This window comes from Alternaria postmessia, assembly GCF_024291825.1.
Source record: "Alternaria postmessia strain BMP 2775 chromosome Unknown scaffold_50, whole genome shotgun sequence".
NCBI classification, from domain to species: domain Eukaryota; kingdom Fungi; phylum Ascomycota; class Dothideomycetes; order Pleosporales; family Pleosporaceae; genus Alternaria; species Alternaria postmessia.
In genome coordinates, this window is record NW_026260123.1 from 63,445 (window position 1) to 80,948 (window position 17,504).

At 51.2% G+C, this 17,504-nt stretch overlaps 5 protein-coding genes across 5 annotated transcripts; 2 read left to right on the forward strand and 3 right to left on the reverse strand.

Moving 5' to 3' along the window:
* Nucleotides 1-2,292: 2,292 nt before the first annotated feature.
* On the reverse strand, nucleotides 2,293-3,266 carry J4E82_007409 (uncharacterized protein; the record flags this gene model as incomplete). Its single annotated transcript, XM_051733655.1, has 4 exons — nucleotides 2,293-2,485; nucleotides 2,561-2,751; nucleotides 2,823-3,169; nucleotides 3,218-3,266. The coding sequence occupies 4 exons, from the start codon at nucleotides 3,264-3,266 to the stop codon at nucleotides 2,293-2,295; spliced, it is 780 nt and encodes a 259-aa protein (XP_051586571.1).
* A 1,398-nt stretch (nucleotides 3,267-4,664) lies between these two features.
* Nucleotides 4,665-6,402, reverse strand: J4E82_007410 (uncharacterized protein; the record flags this gene model as incomplete). The annotated part of the gene is made up of 2 exons (XM_051733656.1): nucleotides 4,665-5,228; nucleotides 5,275-6,402. 2 exons carry the CDS (start codon nucleotides 6,400-6,402, stop codon nucleotides 4,665-4,667), a joined length of 1,692 nt encoding a protein of 563 aa, XP_051586572.1.
* A 400-nt stretch (nucleotides 6,403-6,802) lies between these two features.
* Nucleotides 6,803-12,269, forward strand: J4E82_007411 (uncharacterized protein; the record flags this gene model as incomplete). Its single annotated transcript, XM_051733657.1, has 4 exons — nucleotides 6,803-7,156; nucleotides 7,296-10,916; nucleotides 10,965-11,253; nucleotides 11,575-12,269. 4 exons carry the CDS (start codon nucleotides 6,803-6,805, stop codon nucleotides 12,267-12,269), a joined length of 4,959 nt encoding a protein of 1,652 aa, XP_051586573.1.
* A 227-nt stretch (nucleotides 12,270-12,496) lies between these two features.
* J4E82_007412 (uncharacterized protein) lies at nucleotides 12,497-14,824 on the reverse strand (the record flags this gene model as incomplete). The annotated part of the gene is made up of 1 exon (XM_051733658.1): nucleotides 12,497-14,824. The coding sequence occupies one exon, from the start codon at nucleotides 14,822-14,824 to the stop codon at nucleotides 12,497-12,499; it is 2,328 nt and encodes a 775-aa protein (XP_051586574.1).
* Nucleotides 14,825-16,162: 1,338 nt separating this feature from the next.
* J4E82_007413 (uncharacterized protein) lies at nucleotides 16,163-17,492 on the forward strand (the record flags this gene model as incomplete). The annotated part of the gene is made up of 2 exons (XM_051733659.1): nucleotides 16,163-16,547; nucleotides 16,600-17,492. The coding sequence occupies 2 exons, from the start codon at nucleotides 16,163-16,165 to the stop codon at nucleotides 17,490-17,492; spliced, it is 1,278 nt and encodes a 425-aa protein (XP_051586575.1).
* Nucleotides 17,493-17,504: the final 12 nt, after the last annotated feature.

Below are 17,504 nucleotides of genomic sequence, written 5' to 3' on the forward strand. Positions count from 1 at the left end.
ATCGATGCGCTGAATGAGTGCGATGACGATAACGATATTCGGGTAATCATTGGATTGTTGGCTGAAGCGCAGCTACTGAGCGGACCGAAAATGCGCGTATTCTTGACGAGCAGGCCTGAAGTAGCGATCCGGCACGGCTTCTACGATGTGCCAAATACATTACATCAGTGTTTTGTGTTGCACCACATCGCATCCTCTGTTGTCGATGCTGACATAGAGCTCTTCTTGAAGCACAATCTTGCAATCACTGGTCGAGAACAGCGCCTGCCCGCTGATTGGCCAGGCTCAGAGATCATTGCGAAGATGGTGCAAAGGGCCAGTGGTCTTTTTATCTGGGCTGCAACTGCCCATAACTTCATCCGTCTAGGGGGAAAACGCTTTGCTGCGAGAAGATTGAATTCGATAATCAAGGATGACAGTGATCCACAAGTCGAACCCGAGAAACACCTCGATACCATATATACTACCATCCTAAGAAACTCAATCCGTCCGGAGTATACAACTGCAGAGAAAGAAGAGCATTGCGAGATGTTGCGACATATTCTTGGAAGTTTGGTAGTGATAAGATCGCCTCTTACCGTCCGATCATTGGGTGGGCTACTAGACATGACAGAGGAAGACATTCGGTCCATTTTGGAAGACTTGCATGCTATCCTGGATGTCCCAACAGACGAGATGCGACCACTTCGCATTCATCACCCCTCGTTACGTGATTTTCTGCTGGATAAAAGCCGATGTACCGATGCCGATTTCTGGGTAGACAAAGTCCAAATTCATACTGCATTAACATCACGGTGCTTTACATTTATAGAAAGCTTTTTCGAGCAGAACGAAGGGAGCAACAGGAAACTCGTATTGAAGAGACATGAGGACTTGTCTTCAGAGCGAACAAGGGACACATTAGAGATACCAGTGGAGTTTGGGATGCGCGTAAAGTATATGGAGAAGTTGGCAAACATTTACGAACAGCATGAAGAGGATGTAGAGGACCTTCGCAGAGAGGTAGAGAACTCTCTTAGAAAGACACAGGAATCTATTAGAGAGGCAGAGGAATCTATTAAATGGTTAGAGGAATCTATAAGAGAGGGAGAGGAATCTAATAGAAAGGCAGAGGAAATTAATAGAGTGGCAGAAGAATCTATTAGATGGGTAGAAGAATCTATTAGAGGGGTAGAGAACGTTGGCAAAGAAGTAGAGAACCTTTGTAGAGGGACAGAGAACTGTTCTGAAGAAGTAGAGAACTCTCTTGGAGAGGCAGAGAACTGTCTTAGCGATGACGAAGCAATACCTATGAGAGAGACAGTGAGTAAAATCAGAGAAATAGTAGCCTCTCAAAGAGAGACAGGGAGCGAAACTAGAGAAAGAATAGCCTCTCAAAGAGAGATAGAGAGCAAGATTAGAGAAAGAGTGGCTTTTCTAAGAAAGACAGAGAGCAAGTTCAAAGAAATGGCCTTTTCAAGAAGAGATAGAGTGAGCGAAATCAGAGACAGAGCGAGCGGTTTTAGAGGCAGCATTGCTGAGCATAAAGCATTTGCAGAACGTGGACTCAAATTACTTGGTATGCCGAAGGGACATAGCGGCGTTAGATTGGATATCTATAAGGGACCCGATGAGTATGGGGAAGCGTTACGCTTTACGGATCTCCATTACGCGTGTTGCAACTGGGCTTATCACCTCGAACAAAGTGGGCTAAAGGTCGTTGATGGTGGACAAGCTCATACATTTTTCAAGGAGTATGCTGAAGACTGGGCAATGATGCTGGTGACCTGGTCGGAGCACGCTTCATTAATGGACAATATAACGCGTCTCGACAAATGTACTTCTGTAAGTCGTGCATAAATTGTCCAAGTTCAGGTGCTAATTGTATACAGAAGGCAGCCACCCCCCAGTTCTACGCGCTGCTCTGCGAAACGTTGAGCGGATACTGGCATGCCATGACCAGCGTCATTGACCTTATCGAACACCTCTCCCTAGCTACAGAACAAGAGGAAAGAGTAGATTGATAGATTGATTGCGGGTTTTGAATATCTTATACCAAACCAGCTGAGAAGATATATGCCCAACCACCGGTGGATGGCAGGGGGTATCGTAGACCAAAAAAACAAAATCCAACCCAACAGCAAGACGAAAACGAAGACATGCTCACAAAAAAAATCGCAATCTAGCGCCAAAGTGATAGACAGATATGCCACCCGTTTCCAAAGTCCCCACCCCAAACAACCAACCGACCACATCCACATTATAAGTATATCCGCGGGGTCATCGTCTCGTGATCGAATCGCGTCCATCGTCTCATCTCCTAGCATCACTTTCCCTCCTATTACTCGGGGCAACACTGCTCTCTCTCCTATTACTCGGTGCAATACTGCTCGCCGCAATACTAACAACATCGCTCATGCTATCCTGATCCCTCTGGTAGCTGTACTGCATTCCCTCACCGGGGCCTTTGAACCCGTTGTCCCAAGCGGAAATGCGCGAAAGAAGCCTAAACACCCATTAAAACGATTCTTAAGCACACAGCAAAGTGTGCGCAGTTATATGCGGAATGGTGAGCGCTCACCGATCGTCTGGCGGCCCGTAGTATTCTTCGGGAATGAGCTCGTAGTCGCCTTCGACGGGGAGGTAGAAGGCGGAGACGGCGATGCCGACGGAAGTCAGGAAGAGGATGGTCCAGCTGGCGGTGCAGAGAGACCACGAGAGGTCAAGGTGCCAGCCCTTCCAGAAGCGGTCGTCGTTGTCGAAGAGGAATGCCTGGAGGTGTTAGTACTGCGCATTGCTTTGCTTCTGCGATATGGACCCTGCAGCACGCAGGGACAACGTACCACTATGGCCATGCCGGCGCACTGGACGATGGCGCTGAAGGAGAGTACGCCAACGGCCACCTGCCAGCCTGCGGCCCTGCGCTGCACCCCACCAGAGATGATGACAATGAAGGATACGATGGCGCATAGCTCAACGACGACGCCAAAAGATGTCAGGAAACCGACGGTCCTCCACATATTGCAGAAGGACGGATCCTTTGTGCAGTCGCTCATCTTGGGGAAGGGAACGCAGGTGCCTGTGACGGCGGAGCAGCGACTGTGTAGGCCGTACGAGTATTCGCGCTCGCCGTTGGGACTGTAGCTGACCCATCGCGGCATAGAGATACTGGCGATGGTCATGATGGTGCCTGCCTAGTCAGTCGCTACTTCCTCTTTCAAAAGTTTTCGTCTCTTACAGGCCAGTGTGAGGATGAGCCCCACCCCATATACAATTCTTCGCGTCATGGTGGATGTATCAACAGTGTATCTCTAGAGGTAAGATGTCGAGGTGAGGAAGAAACAAGTCCGAATTTCTTGTCGGATCGGTGGCGCAATGCGAGGAGCTGCGGGGTTTTTGATACGGAAGGATGCGCGATTAGGTGTGAGGCGTGCAGCGTGCAGGCGAGAGGCTCTAGGCGGCGGTACAAAGGGTTGCAGGCGTGCAGGCGTTCTCTGCGGAGGCGCCACCAGCGGATCGACGCAGAAGGCAAAGAGATGCGATCACAAGTAAACGTTCTGACAGGTGACAGTGTTTTTGAGGGGAGACGCGGGGAGCGGATTGAGCCGGGGCTACAAGTCGGTCAGGTCAGGACACCATGGGCGTGATGATGGAGGGTGTGAAAAACGCTGCTCTCCCGTCTCAAGTCGCGCTAGGAGGGGAGGTGCACTCAATGACGACAAGGGTGAGCTCGGACGCCTTTCCCCACGCATACGCGCGAAGACCACCCTGGGGCTTTCACCGCTAGGAATACTTTCTCTACCTACTGATAGCGCACCGCGCCTTGTGGGTATTGATAGCCTCGTCATGTTTGTACCTTCTCATTTGGTGTTTATGCATCATACTACAAACATTCCCCCTCCAACACACGACCACACGGTAATTGTTGGGGCATGCGGGCGCAGACTGTGTGTATCGCATTTGAGAATAGCGGTGTCAAATCCCATGTTGTGCTTTGCGCCGCCCTCCGATCGCCGATCATGTCGTGATAGACTCTGCCATGATCCTAGACCTTGTTACTTCCTTGGAAGTTAACTTACATCTTTTGCCAGTCTGGGCAAGTCAAGTTTTGGAGACTTCCGAATCTTTGCATGTCACAAGTTCGAGGCATTTTTCGAGATTATCGAGAGCGATTTGCATACACTGATAAGGCTATGGTCACGCACACTAGCCACACCTACCGATCAGCACCGGCAATGCGAACACGTGGGGTGGTAACTCGCGTGGTAGATTGTGGTATAAACCACGCACAGCTACAACAAAGTCTATCTTAGTCTGCTCACCGCTCTAAACTTCAAGACTGATGTTGCTATGAAGCTACTGTCGCTAGCATAGGTGTACCCCAGACGTGATAAGAGGCGCTGGGCATGGAAGCCGGCAAGGACCTAGTGGATGCACTCCGCACTGCAACTGCAGCAGCTACCGATATTAGCCTGCGACTGTGATTGGGCGGTAGGTGTTAGGTGGCGCATGTCTCGCATGGAGGGGAGAGCGCTTTGATAACGATGCACGTCGTCGACGGCAATTGGACGGCCCGCCAACCTGAGGCTAGAACGTCTAAACCCTAAAGTATCGATCCCCGACTTTCTGTAAAGTCAAGTAGAAGTATATATAGTACAGACAATGAACACCAAAGGGAATGGGCTCTAGAAGACAACGTCCTCAGGTTCGCGCTCAGGCTGTGCCTTGGGTTTCTGCAGCATCTCGTAGCAGAGTATCGATGCTGCCACACTGACGTTCAAACTGTCGACCCCAACCTCGTTGGACTCGCGGCCATGAGGAATACCAACTTTGTAACGCGCCAGATTGACTAAACTGGTCTTCAACCCCGTGCCCTCTGCGCCCATCATGAGAATTGTAGGGTGCTCTGCAACAGGGCTGTGGTCAGCAGCAAGTCGTTTTCTCGTGTGCGAGATAGTGTAAACGACTTTGTTGGCCCCGGCTTCCATAGAATCAACAGTTGACGAGGCAAATGAGGGTGGAGGTGGAACAGCGTCGCTCGCATATACACACCAGCCTGCGTTTGCACTCTTCTTCAGGAAGTCATTCGAGTCTCCGACTTTAAAAAGCGGAATAGCTTCGGCGGCGCCGGCGGAAGCCTTCACTGCGATGTGACTCCAATTTGCAGTGTGATGGGTCGGCGTGATGATGGCGTCCGCACCTAGGACATAGGCCGAACGAGCAATAGCCCCAAGGTTGCCTTCATCGACCTGTTGATGTTAGTCAATCATCTGGTGTGCGGATAATCTTACTCACCACGCCGTCAACGTAGAGAATCAGTGGATGCCTCCATCCTCCGGACTTGTAAGAGTACAACTCTTGTTTGCCATTGACAAGCACGTCTTCTGCACTTTGACTATCGAGTGTAACGCTAAAGCTCTCGTCTTCCATAGATACTGTCTTTAGCTCAGTGATGGGTGGGACAGGCAGAGGCGATGCCTCGAGTATCACACCGTTGTGTGGTCGACCACTACTAGCTTTGTCTAAAGCGCGCATGTACTCGTCTCCGACTTCATGCGTGATCGAGAAGAGTTTCTGAGCTCTGATACGAGACATAAGACCATCTCGACTCGCACCTCGTGAATGCACATAGAGATTGTAAAATTTGCGTCGGTTCGCTTTCATCGCAGAGACGACGCTGTTGTATCCATATATGAATTCAGATGCGGCTGTGGTGTAGGGGAGTGATTCTGGTCCACGGACTGAAGCCTTCTGGGGTTCCGTCTCGCCTCTTGCTCCTGGTCTAGTATCAGACGACGCCCGTCCGTATCCTTCTCTTCTAGCGCCTTTTGAGTCTGGTCTTTGGTTGAATCGTGGCCGATCATCCCTTGAATCTCGAGTACGCGGAACATGAGAGCTTGAATCCTCGTCTATTCTGTCTGCTCGTGTATCACGGCGATCGTTGGTCCATGGACGACGTGGTCTGTTGTCGCTGCCCTGCTCCTGCGGTGCCACTTTGCGATTAAAAGACCGAAACCTGGTCTCTTCTTGAGGACGGTCCCGCCACGTATCTCCGCTTCTAGTGTGTGTATCTGGAGATTTGCGGAATCTACTCGGCGCATCGTTGTCGCGGGGTCGCGATGGCCCAATGCGTCCGAACCTGCTACTGCGAGGTGATGCACGCGGTCTGTCGCTGGAAGCTGGTTCCGGATCTTCGCGAGGAGCACCAAATCTCTCGAACCTTGCCTCGCGGCGAGTCTTCACCAGTCCGTCACCCTCATCGTTGTGGCCGGTTCGTGTCCGTGGTCTGAAGGGTCGATCTGGTCCACCCTGCCTGCCCCGCTCGATGGCAGCAGTGATGGATTTGTAGCGGAGGAAGGTGCGAGGGACGACCAATTGATGAGACCGCAGTAGCGTGCTACTAGTCAGGCAGGAATAAACCATAACAGAGTCAACTTGGACGTCTTTGTGGTTTTGACTGTGTCATCAGTGCAGAAGCGATGCGACGAAAAGTTACACATTGCCAAGCCAGGCGTTCGCACTAAGAATAAGCGCAGAACGCGAAGTCACGCGTTTGGCGTTTCGGACGCTATCATCATTCACCGAGACGCGACGGAAACCACGGGTGCAGCACCGCCCACGCACACCCCATCTCCACCCGTACCCTTCAATCTTTACGTCAGAATTTCGCTCATCAAAATCTCCGGTCGACTAATCGAGCCGCTTACTCGCACTTTTACGAAATTCCAGCGAATAGTTTACCGGATGCTGTCCTGAACTTACTGTGCCTTTCCACTTAAGGGAGCCCCTCTGCGCCAAAACCTACGTACCGCAAACCGCCATTATGAGTAGTGACGAGGATGGCGCAGCGTTCATGGCAGCATTCAAGAAGAAGCCTGCTGAGCGCAACACGAGTGCTCCCCAAGCAGCGCCTGTGGGGGAAGCATCTGATTCCCCAGCTACCATCTCTCTACAAGACGACACGAATGATGATCTGGAATTTTTACGTATCGAAATCCCGCCTCGCAAACGAAGACTTTTGTGTGTTCGCATACCCCAGAAACAAATTAGAAAGGCCGAGTACAAGTACTATGAGCCCCAGGATGAGGTGGAAAAGGTCCTTCAGGAGGCCTCTGTTGGAAAGAAGGGCGGAATGATGTATAAGATCAAGCTGTTCGGCAGTGATCGCGTCAAGCAGGTGAGTTTCCATCTATCACTCTATCACTGGTAAAGGCAGCAGGAGCGACGAATGCAGCGGGGTTACTATATAACAGGCGACTTGGGTCCTTTTTTCTCTTACGAACCTCTGTTCTTGAATATATACTAAGTGTCTGTAGGTTACCTTCGAAGAGCTCCTTGATTTCCGTGGTGGTCCTGAGGCACTGCAATCGTTCCAACCACACAACGATTCGAGCGACGACGCTGACATGAGGCTTCGCAACCAGAACACTAGGGTGGATGTTGAGGGGTTTGTCGATATAACAAGTTTCCCCATATCATCGTCCGAGGACGACGAGCAAGACGAGCTTGCCTCTGACACATCAGGACGCCCACGACGCCGCCCACAGAGGACAGGACGTGGAAGTCGACGAGGAAAGCCATCGAGAGATCGCTCAGAGATCAGTGATCTGATCGCACTCTCTACGAGTGAGGAGGACGAAGACTCTGATGACGGCGACCGGAAGGGCAAAGGCAGACCGCGCAAGGGTATACAGCAGCCCACACGACGCTCAACACGACAACCAATACGAACGAGGAACAATAACGACGATGACGACGAACAGGAGGAGGACGATACCGATGACTCCAGTGCCTCAGATATTCTCCGGTCAGACGTACTTCCTGGTCGCAAGCGCAAGAGACAGTCTCTACGTGCAGCAAAGCCTGAGAAGATCCCTCGAGCGGGCGTCCGACAGTCTGATCGAGCAACACGTGCTACCAACAACATGCAGGAGGCGGATATGAACGACATATACCGGTCAGACACCGCGCCCAAAGCCGTGGCTCAGAAGGTCTCTGTTGTCCGCGAAGTGTTCCCGAAGCTCCCACGGAGCGACCCTTTCCGTGCGCGACATGCAGAGGGTTGCGAAGTCTGCTTCGATGGACCCAACGTAGCACCTCTGGTGTACTGTCAAGGTTGCTCTCTAGCATACCACAAGAATTGCTTGGGTAATCGATCTACTCGCGATCATTTAGTCACCAAGGTTAGCGATGAGCAGTTTGTCCTGCAGTGTAAGAGGTGCATTGGCTTCTATAAGAAGAAGGACGCGACCGCTCCCGATTTATCCAGATGTCAAGACTGCGCTGTTTCTGGGGTTTCGTGCCGACCCTTCAGGCGCCGCAAGACTACACAGCAAGAGATGAAGGAGCGCGAAGAGAATGATGGCTATGATCCTGTCGTCGACGTTCCTTCTGAGCTTCTTAACGACCGTAACAATGTGTTGTTTCGCTGCACAAAGCGCTCTCGCGCCTGGCATTATCACCACCTACCACCTATCTCGCAGTATGCTATGGACGTCAATCGTGACGACGAAGAGATAGCAGATGAGCGATTCCGCGAGTACTCTGGTAAATGGATGTGCAAGGAGTGCGACGAGACCATTAATCAAAAGGTTGGCGGCATCATTGCCTGGCGGCCATCGGATGTCGAGACTTATCGACCAGGAACCCCATGTGAGTTGATTTGTGAAGACGACAAGCAGTATCTTATCAAATGGGAGAACGAGTCCTACTTCCGGGCGTCATGGCACTCCGGAGCCTGGACTTGGGGCGTGACAGCTGGAGTCCAACGCAAGGCTTTCTTTAAGCGTGAGGACGGACCAAAGATGCGAACTGAAGACGCCATTCCCGAAGAGTACCTTCGCATCGACATTGTCCTTGACATCAAGTACACAAGCTATGTTGAGGTTCGCAGCGAGGAGATCGACAAAGCCCGTATAAAAGAAGTTGATAAGGCGCTTATCAAGTACAAGGGTTTGGGCTATGAGGACACTGTCTGGGAGAGTGTGCCTACTCCAGAAGACGGTGATAGGTGGCTAGACTTTGTCACTGCTTACAACGACTGGGTTGCCGGTCGCTACGTCAAGATCCCCAAGCAGGGTCCCCTCAAAGGACGGATTGAGAAAGCTCGAAGCACACCATTCGCTAAGCTTGAGCGAGAGAAACAACCTGATAATCTAGTTGGTGGTGAGCTGATGAAATACCAGCTGGACGGTCTGAACTGGCTCTACTACAAATGGTACGATCAGAAGAACGCCATCCTTGCAGACGAGATGGGCCTGGGAAAGACGATCCAAGTCATCGCCTTCATGGCAACCCTTATCCAGGAGCATAACTGCTTCCCGTTCTTGATTGTAGTGCCCAACTCGACATGTGCCAACTGGCGCCGGGAGATCAAGCAATGGGCACCTTCTCTTCGCGTAGTCGCCTACTTTGGATCTGCCAAAGCTCGCGAGATGGCTTACAAGTACGAGATGTACCCCGAGAATACAAAGGACCTACGATGCCACATTGTTGTAACTTCATACGAAGCGGCGGCCGACGATAACTGCAGGAGATTTTTTAGAGGTGTCAGCTGGGCCGGTCTCGTCATCGATGAAGGCCAGCGTCTGAAGAACGACAAGAGTCAGTTGTACACAGCCCTCACAGCAGTACGCGCGCCATTCCGACTGCTGTTGACTGGCACGCCACTACAAAACAATGCTAGAGAGCTCTTCAACTTGCTGCACTTCCTGGACGACACTATCAATGCCGAGCAACTTGAGGAACAGTACGCTGAGATGACAGCGGAAAACATTCGGGAACTTCATGATCAGATCCGACCTTTCATCCTGCGACGTACGAAGGCCAAGGTGCTGACCTTCCTTCCGCCTCTGGGTCAGATCATTCTTCCAATCTCCATGAGCCACTTGCAGAAGCAAGTCTACAAATCAATTTTATCGAAGAGCCCAGAGCTTCTCAAGGCTCTTTTCACCTCCGATAAGCAGTTGAAACAGCAGGAGCGTGCAAACTTGAGTAACATCCTCATGCAACTGCGCAAGTGTCTGTGCCATCCGTTCGTCTACAGTCGGGAAATTGAAGAGAGGAGCGACGTTGCTGCCGTCTCTCATCGCAACCTTGTCGAAGCTTCTGCCAAGCTCACTCTTCTTGAGACTCTTCTCCCAAAGCTTCAAGAACGTGGTCATCGCGTGCTCATATTCAGCCAGTTTCTCGACATGCTTAACATCATCGAAGACTTCTTGGACGGCATGCAGCTCCCGTATCAGCGTCTAGACGGCACGATGGGCTCGCTTGAGAAGCAGAAGCGTATTGACCAGTTCAACGCGCCCGACTCGTCGCTATTCGCCTTCCTCCTCTCCACCCGCGCTGGTGGTGTTGGTATCAATCTAGCAACTGCCGACACTGTCATCATCCTAGATCCTGACTGGAACCCTCATCAAGATCTCCAAGCTATTGCTAGGGCTCATCGAATCGGTCAGAAGAAGAAGGTGCTGTGTCTTCAGTTAGCAACTCGAGCATCTGTAGAGGAGAAGATCATGCAGATGGGCAAGAAGAAGATGGCTCTTGACAAAGTTGTTGTACAGGATCTGGACAAGGAAGATCCGGAGGATGAGGATGTTGAGTCCATACTCAAATATGGCGCGGCAGAACTCTTCAAGGATGATGACGCAGATAACGACATTCGATATGACGATGCCTCTATCGACAAACTACTCGACCGTAGCCAGATCGAAAACACCCAAACTGGTGACGATGACTCTGCAGAATCTCAATTTGGCTTCGCCCGTATATGGGTTAATGAGAAGGGCGGCTTGCAAGATGACTTCGATATCGCGGATGAAGAGGTGGCTCCAGATCCAGGTGTCTGGGATAAGATCTTAAAGGAACGACAAGCTGCCGCGGCCGCCGAAGCACTTGCAAAGGCAGAGGCTATGGGTCGGGGACGCCGGACCAAAGCAGTACGTAATACCTCAATCTTGATAAGAACACCTACTGACATCACACAGGCTGTCGATTATGCTACGGAGAAGAGAGATGCTGATGCTGCGTCTGTCGCGGGTACAGATCACTTCGAGGATACTGCCGCACCGCCTTCGCCGATCAAGAAGCCGAGCAGAAAGCGCAAGAACAAGACTGGATCTGAGAGCGATACCGACTTCCAAGCCGAGTCTGAAGATGAAAGCGAGCCCGAGCCAACTTATGACAATGTTGACGCTGCCAAAGAGCTCGGTAGCGGTCACCGTCCCAATACAACAAGTATCGCCAATTCTTCACCCTACAAGCAGAATGGCGCAGGTGCGTCTAAAGTTTCATCTACTCAACAGTCACAATTTCCCGCTGTCACTTTATCTCTCCAGAACACGCCCAAGAAGGGTGGCGCAAGGGCCGTCAGATCGCCGCCGAAGCCATTGAAGGTGTCACCGCTGAAAGACCGTTCGAGAGTTGGACTCGACCTCGGGACGCATCTCAATGGCAACATTCAGACGCAGTCAAACACTTTCTCAGGGCAGGCATCGTCGGCTCGCGGACCATCTGCGTTCATCGATCTTTCATCGCCTCCACCAGAGCCAGCACCAGCACCAGCACCAAAAGCACCAAAAACTAATCAAGCAACAGTCAAACCATTTGCACGCGCTATCATACCCATCCGCAACCCTCTCGAGCCGACATATGGCCCTCCTGGTATTCACATCTGCCCGGCCTGCCATAAAAACCATCCTTCGGGGGCTTGCGAGCTCAAAGCAGCAGGTGTTGAGCACTGCGGTCTCTGCGGCTTAGCACACTACGGCCACTCACGCACATGTCCCCACATCAGATCCGAAACACAAGTCCGAGAGATGCTTGAAGCGCTCAAGAACTCGCCCGAGAAGAAGGAACTGGTTGATGCAGCGATCAAATATCTTCGTGGTGTCAAAGGTACACTGGTACAGCAAAAGAAGAGGGATAGGGAGAAGGCGGCTTTGGCTAAGGGCCAGCCCGTTCCCCCACCTACATACGCAGGCATTGGCCGGCCACCGAAGAATGCGTATTCACGTCCGCATGGTGCTCTGAACGGAAGTATGAATGGTATGAATGGTGCTGGAGGTAGCAGTCCGGCTGTGGGTTCTTCGAACGATGCACCTCGCTTGTACACGCCTTACGGTCCACCAGGACAGATGGAATTTGCGCCAGGTAGTGTTGGTAGTGCTCTTCAGGGTCAGCAGCGCACGATTGCGCAGCAGCAGATGATCCAGCAGATGCAGGGTCAGGGGTTTGATGATCAGCAGGTGGAGAGCGCGTTGACGGGCTTTTTGTTCCAGGGTCAGAGTTGAGTACGCAGTGAGTCGTTGGGATAAGGTGGATTTCCGGTAGTCATTGGTAACTTCTGGTGGGAGGACATGGTGAAGGACAGGAGACGACATTTTTAAAGCATGTGTAGTAGGAATTTCGATACCCATAATGACCACTACAAAATCGTCGATATATTGAATCCATGTGGTAAACTAAAGGTATTCGCTACACTCTATTGGAATATTCACTGAGATAAAGGTATATACCTTCAAGGCGCATACTCAGCTTCTTCCGTTTCCTCGTATTCCTCTCCTTCTACTTCTTCATCGTCTTCCTCAAGCGCCTCCCTGAGACTCTCCACCCAAGCATCATAGTCTTCGTTCGTCTCGTGACCAGCACCCAGCACCCTCCCGTTGGCTTTTCCTTGATCTTCTTTCGCCATAAGTGCTCTCTCAAGCACACCAAATTTGGGCACACCAAACTCATTCTTACATCCAGCCCAAATGCCCTCGTCATCACGAACTAGTCCATTCCTCCAGCAGTAGGCCATCCACTGACGCCAATTTGCGTCCTGCTCCAATACTTCGGGGTTGCCAATTACGACCAAAGCTTCTTTTGCTCGCGTGAGAGCAACGTTCATCTTCCTCTTCTCTCCAATGATACCCACACCCATACTGTTATCCTTCGCCAAAAACCTCTTCCTCGTTCTCGTCGTACATAGTATCACGACGCGTTTTTCGAGGCCTTGGAACGCTTCCAAAGGGCCGATATTCACGTCCCATAGACCTGAACCATTGCCATACTTGGAAGACCGGATCAACGAACGCATTAGTCTGACCTGCGCGGCGAATGGCGACATGATACAGATATCCGGTTGCTTCACGGAAGAAGAGTATATCAAGGTTTGCGCAATATCGCAGGCTATGTTCGCTTCGGAGATGTTGTACCAGCCGCCGCCATCACGTTCAATCTCGTCAGTTCCATCATGCGGGACGAAGAGAACGGGCCACCTACGTCCGCGCCAGATGTCCGATTGCTGGAGTGGTGTGTTTGGTATCACGACCTCGGGAATCAACGTATTTTGGTAAAAGATAGCGCTTGGCACGCTGAGAATTGCAGGGTGGGAACGGTAGTTTCGGATCAGCAATGTGAAGGGTGGGTATGTGATGGGCAGCATCGATCGCTTCAGGACTGGTGGACCAGATGAAGGTTTTACCTTGGACCGTGAGAGGGGGTGATCATTATATAGTGGTCGCTTGAAAAGGCGGGCGAATAGCGACATGGTAACTCGGGTATCGCGGGATGCTGTTCGGGGGCCGAGTTGGTTCTCGTCTCCTGCCATCACGAAGCGTGGTTGAGGTGACTTTTCTGGATACGTGGAAGGTGGACATACAACGCTGATGGCTGGCAGAACGTCAAGTTCAGTAGCTTGAGCTGCCTCATCTATGAGCAAAGCTGTCCAGTGCAGCGGCGGGGTAGGCATTTCTTCCCTCGGATTGAACGCCGAGAACATAGCCTTCTGCATGGTCCAGAGATCGTTGTTGGTCATCCTTGCTTCTGCCAGGATTGAAGCATCTTGGCAAGAGGCTACCACGATGTCGAAAGCCATAAGGTCCTTGAAAGACGGTAAAGAAAACATGTCGTTTTCGATATGGCAGTATTGTAACAACTCCCGTGGTACTTCGTTATCAGCTCTTCCGGGTCGGTTGAGACGGAAAAGCTGCTTCCTTGAAAGGTAACTCTTCAGTCTCAAAGCGATTGTATCTGCGGCAGCCTCCGACGGAGCACATATGAGCAGGTGATTGACGTTTGAAGTCTCCAGCAGCTGCATCGCCGTCTCAACTAGTGTCTTCGTCTTGCCCGTGCCTGGTGGCCCGCTAATCAAATATGGAAGAACGCCATACGTGTTATTGCATATACCATTGACAGCATGGGCTTGCTCATAGTTGATGGCTCTATCGTACAGTTCGCGATGCGGAACTTTGCGCAATGTAGTTTGACGTACTCCATGTGATTCTTCAGGAAACAGCATTCGAAGACTCCAGTCATTATGATGATCACCAGATGTAGCCTCAGCAGTCTCTCTCTGGAGGGTGGCATACTTCGTGCCGGGCGATTCGCCGAAATGATTCTCCAGAGATCCAGAAGCATCTGTACGAAGGGCCAGGCTGATGTGCTTCAGCTCAGAGCTGAGATGCACCAAAGCTCTTCGCTGGCTTTTGATGATGTTGAACTTGAGCGGTATAACAACATTGGCGAACATGGGCATAGGCGGTATGCTAGGATCGGGAAAACCTAGGCCGTCTGCCTTGATGTAGACTGTTTCCTGTGCACGGTTGATACCAAACACTGCACCGTCGTGTTGTATGCCCGTCCAGGACTTGAAGCTGACTGAAGGGTTTCCCTTATACCAGTACTGGTCGTCATTTACATACACCGGCATGGGCATTATAGCTCCTGCTCCGTCAACATACAGTTGTCGTATCTGTAACACGTCGCCCATCTCGATATGTGGGCTGTCTTCCCTTATTCCAGGTACCGACAAGCTCCATAGGCCACCAGCTGAAGGCGATTGCCGGAGTGGAACACGATACATTGCGTACGTTTCATTCTGTCCTTCTTTCGCAGCACATTCGATGGCGGCCACTCTGCTAAAGTGCTGGAGATATATGAACTCATCGAGTGCAGTGGCCGGTCTCAAGGAATCGGCGGCTGATAGTCCCAATGACTGTTCAGCCTCCGTGTACGGTGTAGGTATGAAGCTTGTCCCGACGAAGCTGTGCACATACTGTTCAAAATCAATCTGATGCCGAGGAACTGTTGGAAAAATGGTCGCCGTCTCAGTGTTGATCGATCGTAGAGCTGGAGGAGCGAAAGGAGTCGCGTAAACATCATACTCCCATGAATTGTTAACAAAATCACTCTGGGAGGTATCACTTGTTCCGGAAGATCGTAGTATGGCATGTTTCCCTGTTTCAGAAGAGACTTGCGGTTCTGCTACTGTCGAAGTCGAGAACCCCGGGCTGACTGAACTCTTCGTCCTTGGGACAATGTTAGGTACAGCTACAAGTCTTGAGAGGTTATCCTTCACCGTATTACCATGATGAGATTGAGGCATGTTGAAACTTGGAGCCATGTGCAGCCGGAGTCGCGTTTGAGAGGTTTTTGTGGGATGGAGTCGCTGAGAGGTGCATACAAGTGCCCTCAAGCGGAAGGCTCAGATAAGTGATGATGCGTTAACACTTGCTATCGCAGTGAATGACTTGGGTGCAGCGTGGTGAGAATTCTGGCCTCCTCAGGGAAAACCGTAAGAAATGTATCAGTATTTGTGTCCAAAGGATGGATCCAATAGCTTTTAATATTGGGCGTTGTTGTGGAGAATGTCAAATGTTGTAAAGTCGTGTAACATTCGTAGCGATGGGCGCCTGCTTAGCGCCACGCCAAGGGCGGGCTCGCTCCCAAACGCGTCCGCGTTCTTCCCAACCACCCCCTGATCATGAAGTCATCCGATATCTCTGCAGGTCTACACACTGTCATCGTGTCGGCAGCTCAGCAAGCGCCTGCTCTGTTTCAGGTCCTCGACGAGATGTAGAGTATTGTGGTGGTGTGACTTGACGCGCTGTTCCAATCCTGACATGCTCCTTCCATCCAGCCGGGAACCCCAATGTACGATCCGCGAACAGTACGGCGCTCGAGGGGGCTGATGTTGACTCTTCGCTAGCAACTGCGGGTTAGTGGACTCTTTGACCCGTACGCTGTTCGATGTCGAGATCGCCCCATTCGCACTTCCCCGCAATACGTCATGATCCGAGGTTGTACAGCTGGACCTCAATTTGTCAGGTATGTAGTGTCTGTAGAACTTTAACATGGATACAGAGTGATACCAGCATCTTTCCTCAATCTTTCACACCTTTTCGCATACACGTCGTCAATTATGTCCAACCAACAGCTGGTCGAGAGCAAAGGCATCTTCCATGGCCTACCCGTGTATCCATCCTCGCTGAAGGGGCTCACAGCCATCATAACTGGAGCAAATGGTATTTCTGGAAACTATATGCTGCGTGTATTGGCGCAGGACCCAGAGAGATGGAGTAAGATCTACTGCTTGTCACGGCGGCCACCTACGATCGCGGATGGGCTGCCGAAGAATGCCGAGCATATCCCACTAGACTTTCTACAAGAGCCTGAAGAGATCGCAAAGGTATTGAAGGACAAGGGCGTTAAGGCTGACTACGTCTTTTTCTACTCGTATGTGCAAGTCAAGCCGAAAGAGGGCGGCGGCTTGTGGAGCGACGCAGAGGAGATGTGTAAGGTGAACAGTAAGTGCCAATCGATAAAAAGGCATAAAGATACAGGAATAACGTACTGCAGCTGCTCTACTCAAGAACTTCTGCGAAGCTCTTCCGATTGCCAATATCAAGCCGAAGCGCATCATGCTCCAGACCGGCGCGAAGAACTATGGTGTACATCTTGGCCCCGCAGCGACCCCTCAAGAAGAAACGGCACCACGTGTCACTTTAGAACCCAACTTCTACTACCCACAGGAAGACTTTCTCTGGGATTTCTGCAAGAAGCAGGGCATTGACTGGAACATATGCATGCCATCGGGGATTCTGGGCGCTGTCCCGGATGCAGCCATGAACATTGTCTTTCCACTAGGAGTATACGCAAGTGTGAAGAAACATCTAGGCGAGAAACTCGAGTTTCCGACTGATCTGCATGCATGGGAAGCAACAGCATGCATGTCCAGTAGCAAAATGAATGCTTACATGGAGCAATGGGCCGTGCTGAATGATGGGGCAAAGAACGAAAAGTTCAATACAATGGATGGCACAACCTTTACATGGGGAAATTTCTGGCCAAAGTACGCAGGGTGGTATGGTATTGGATATGAGTATCCCAGCCTAGACGACAGCGCGTATACCGTCATCACTTCACCATACGACCCGCCTCCAAGGGGTTTTGGGCCACCAGCAACATTTCGGATTCGCTTTACGCTGACTGATTGGGCAAAACAAGAGAAAGTGCAGAAGGCATGGGAGGAGATAATCTCTAAGCACGGTCTCAAGGTGGATAAGCTGCAAGATATGGACATTGATCGTATTTTCGGCTTTACCGACGGAATGATGAGCTTTTCCTTGGATCTCACCATGAACAAGGCGCGCAAAATGGGGTGGCATGGATTCGTCGACTCAAATGATGCCATCAAGGAGGTACTTGGAGAGTTTGCAGATCTCAAGATGATTCCTCCTGTGGGTAAGTAGTCTGCGAAATAC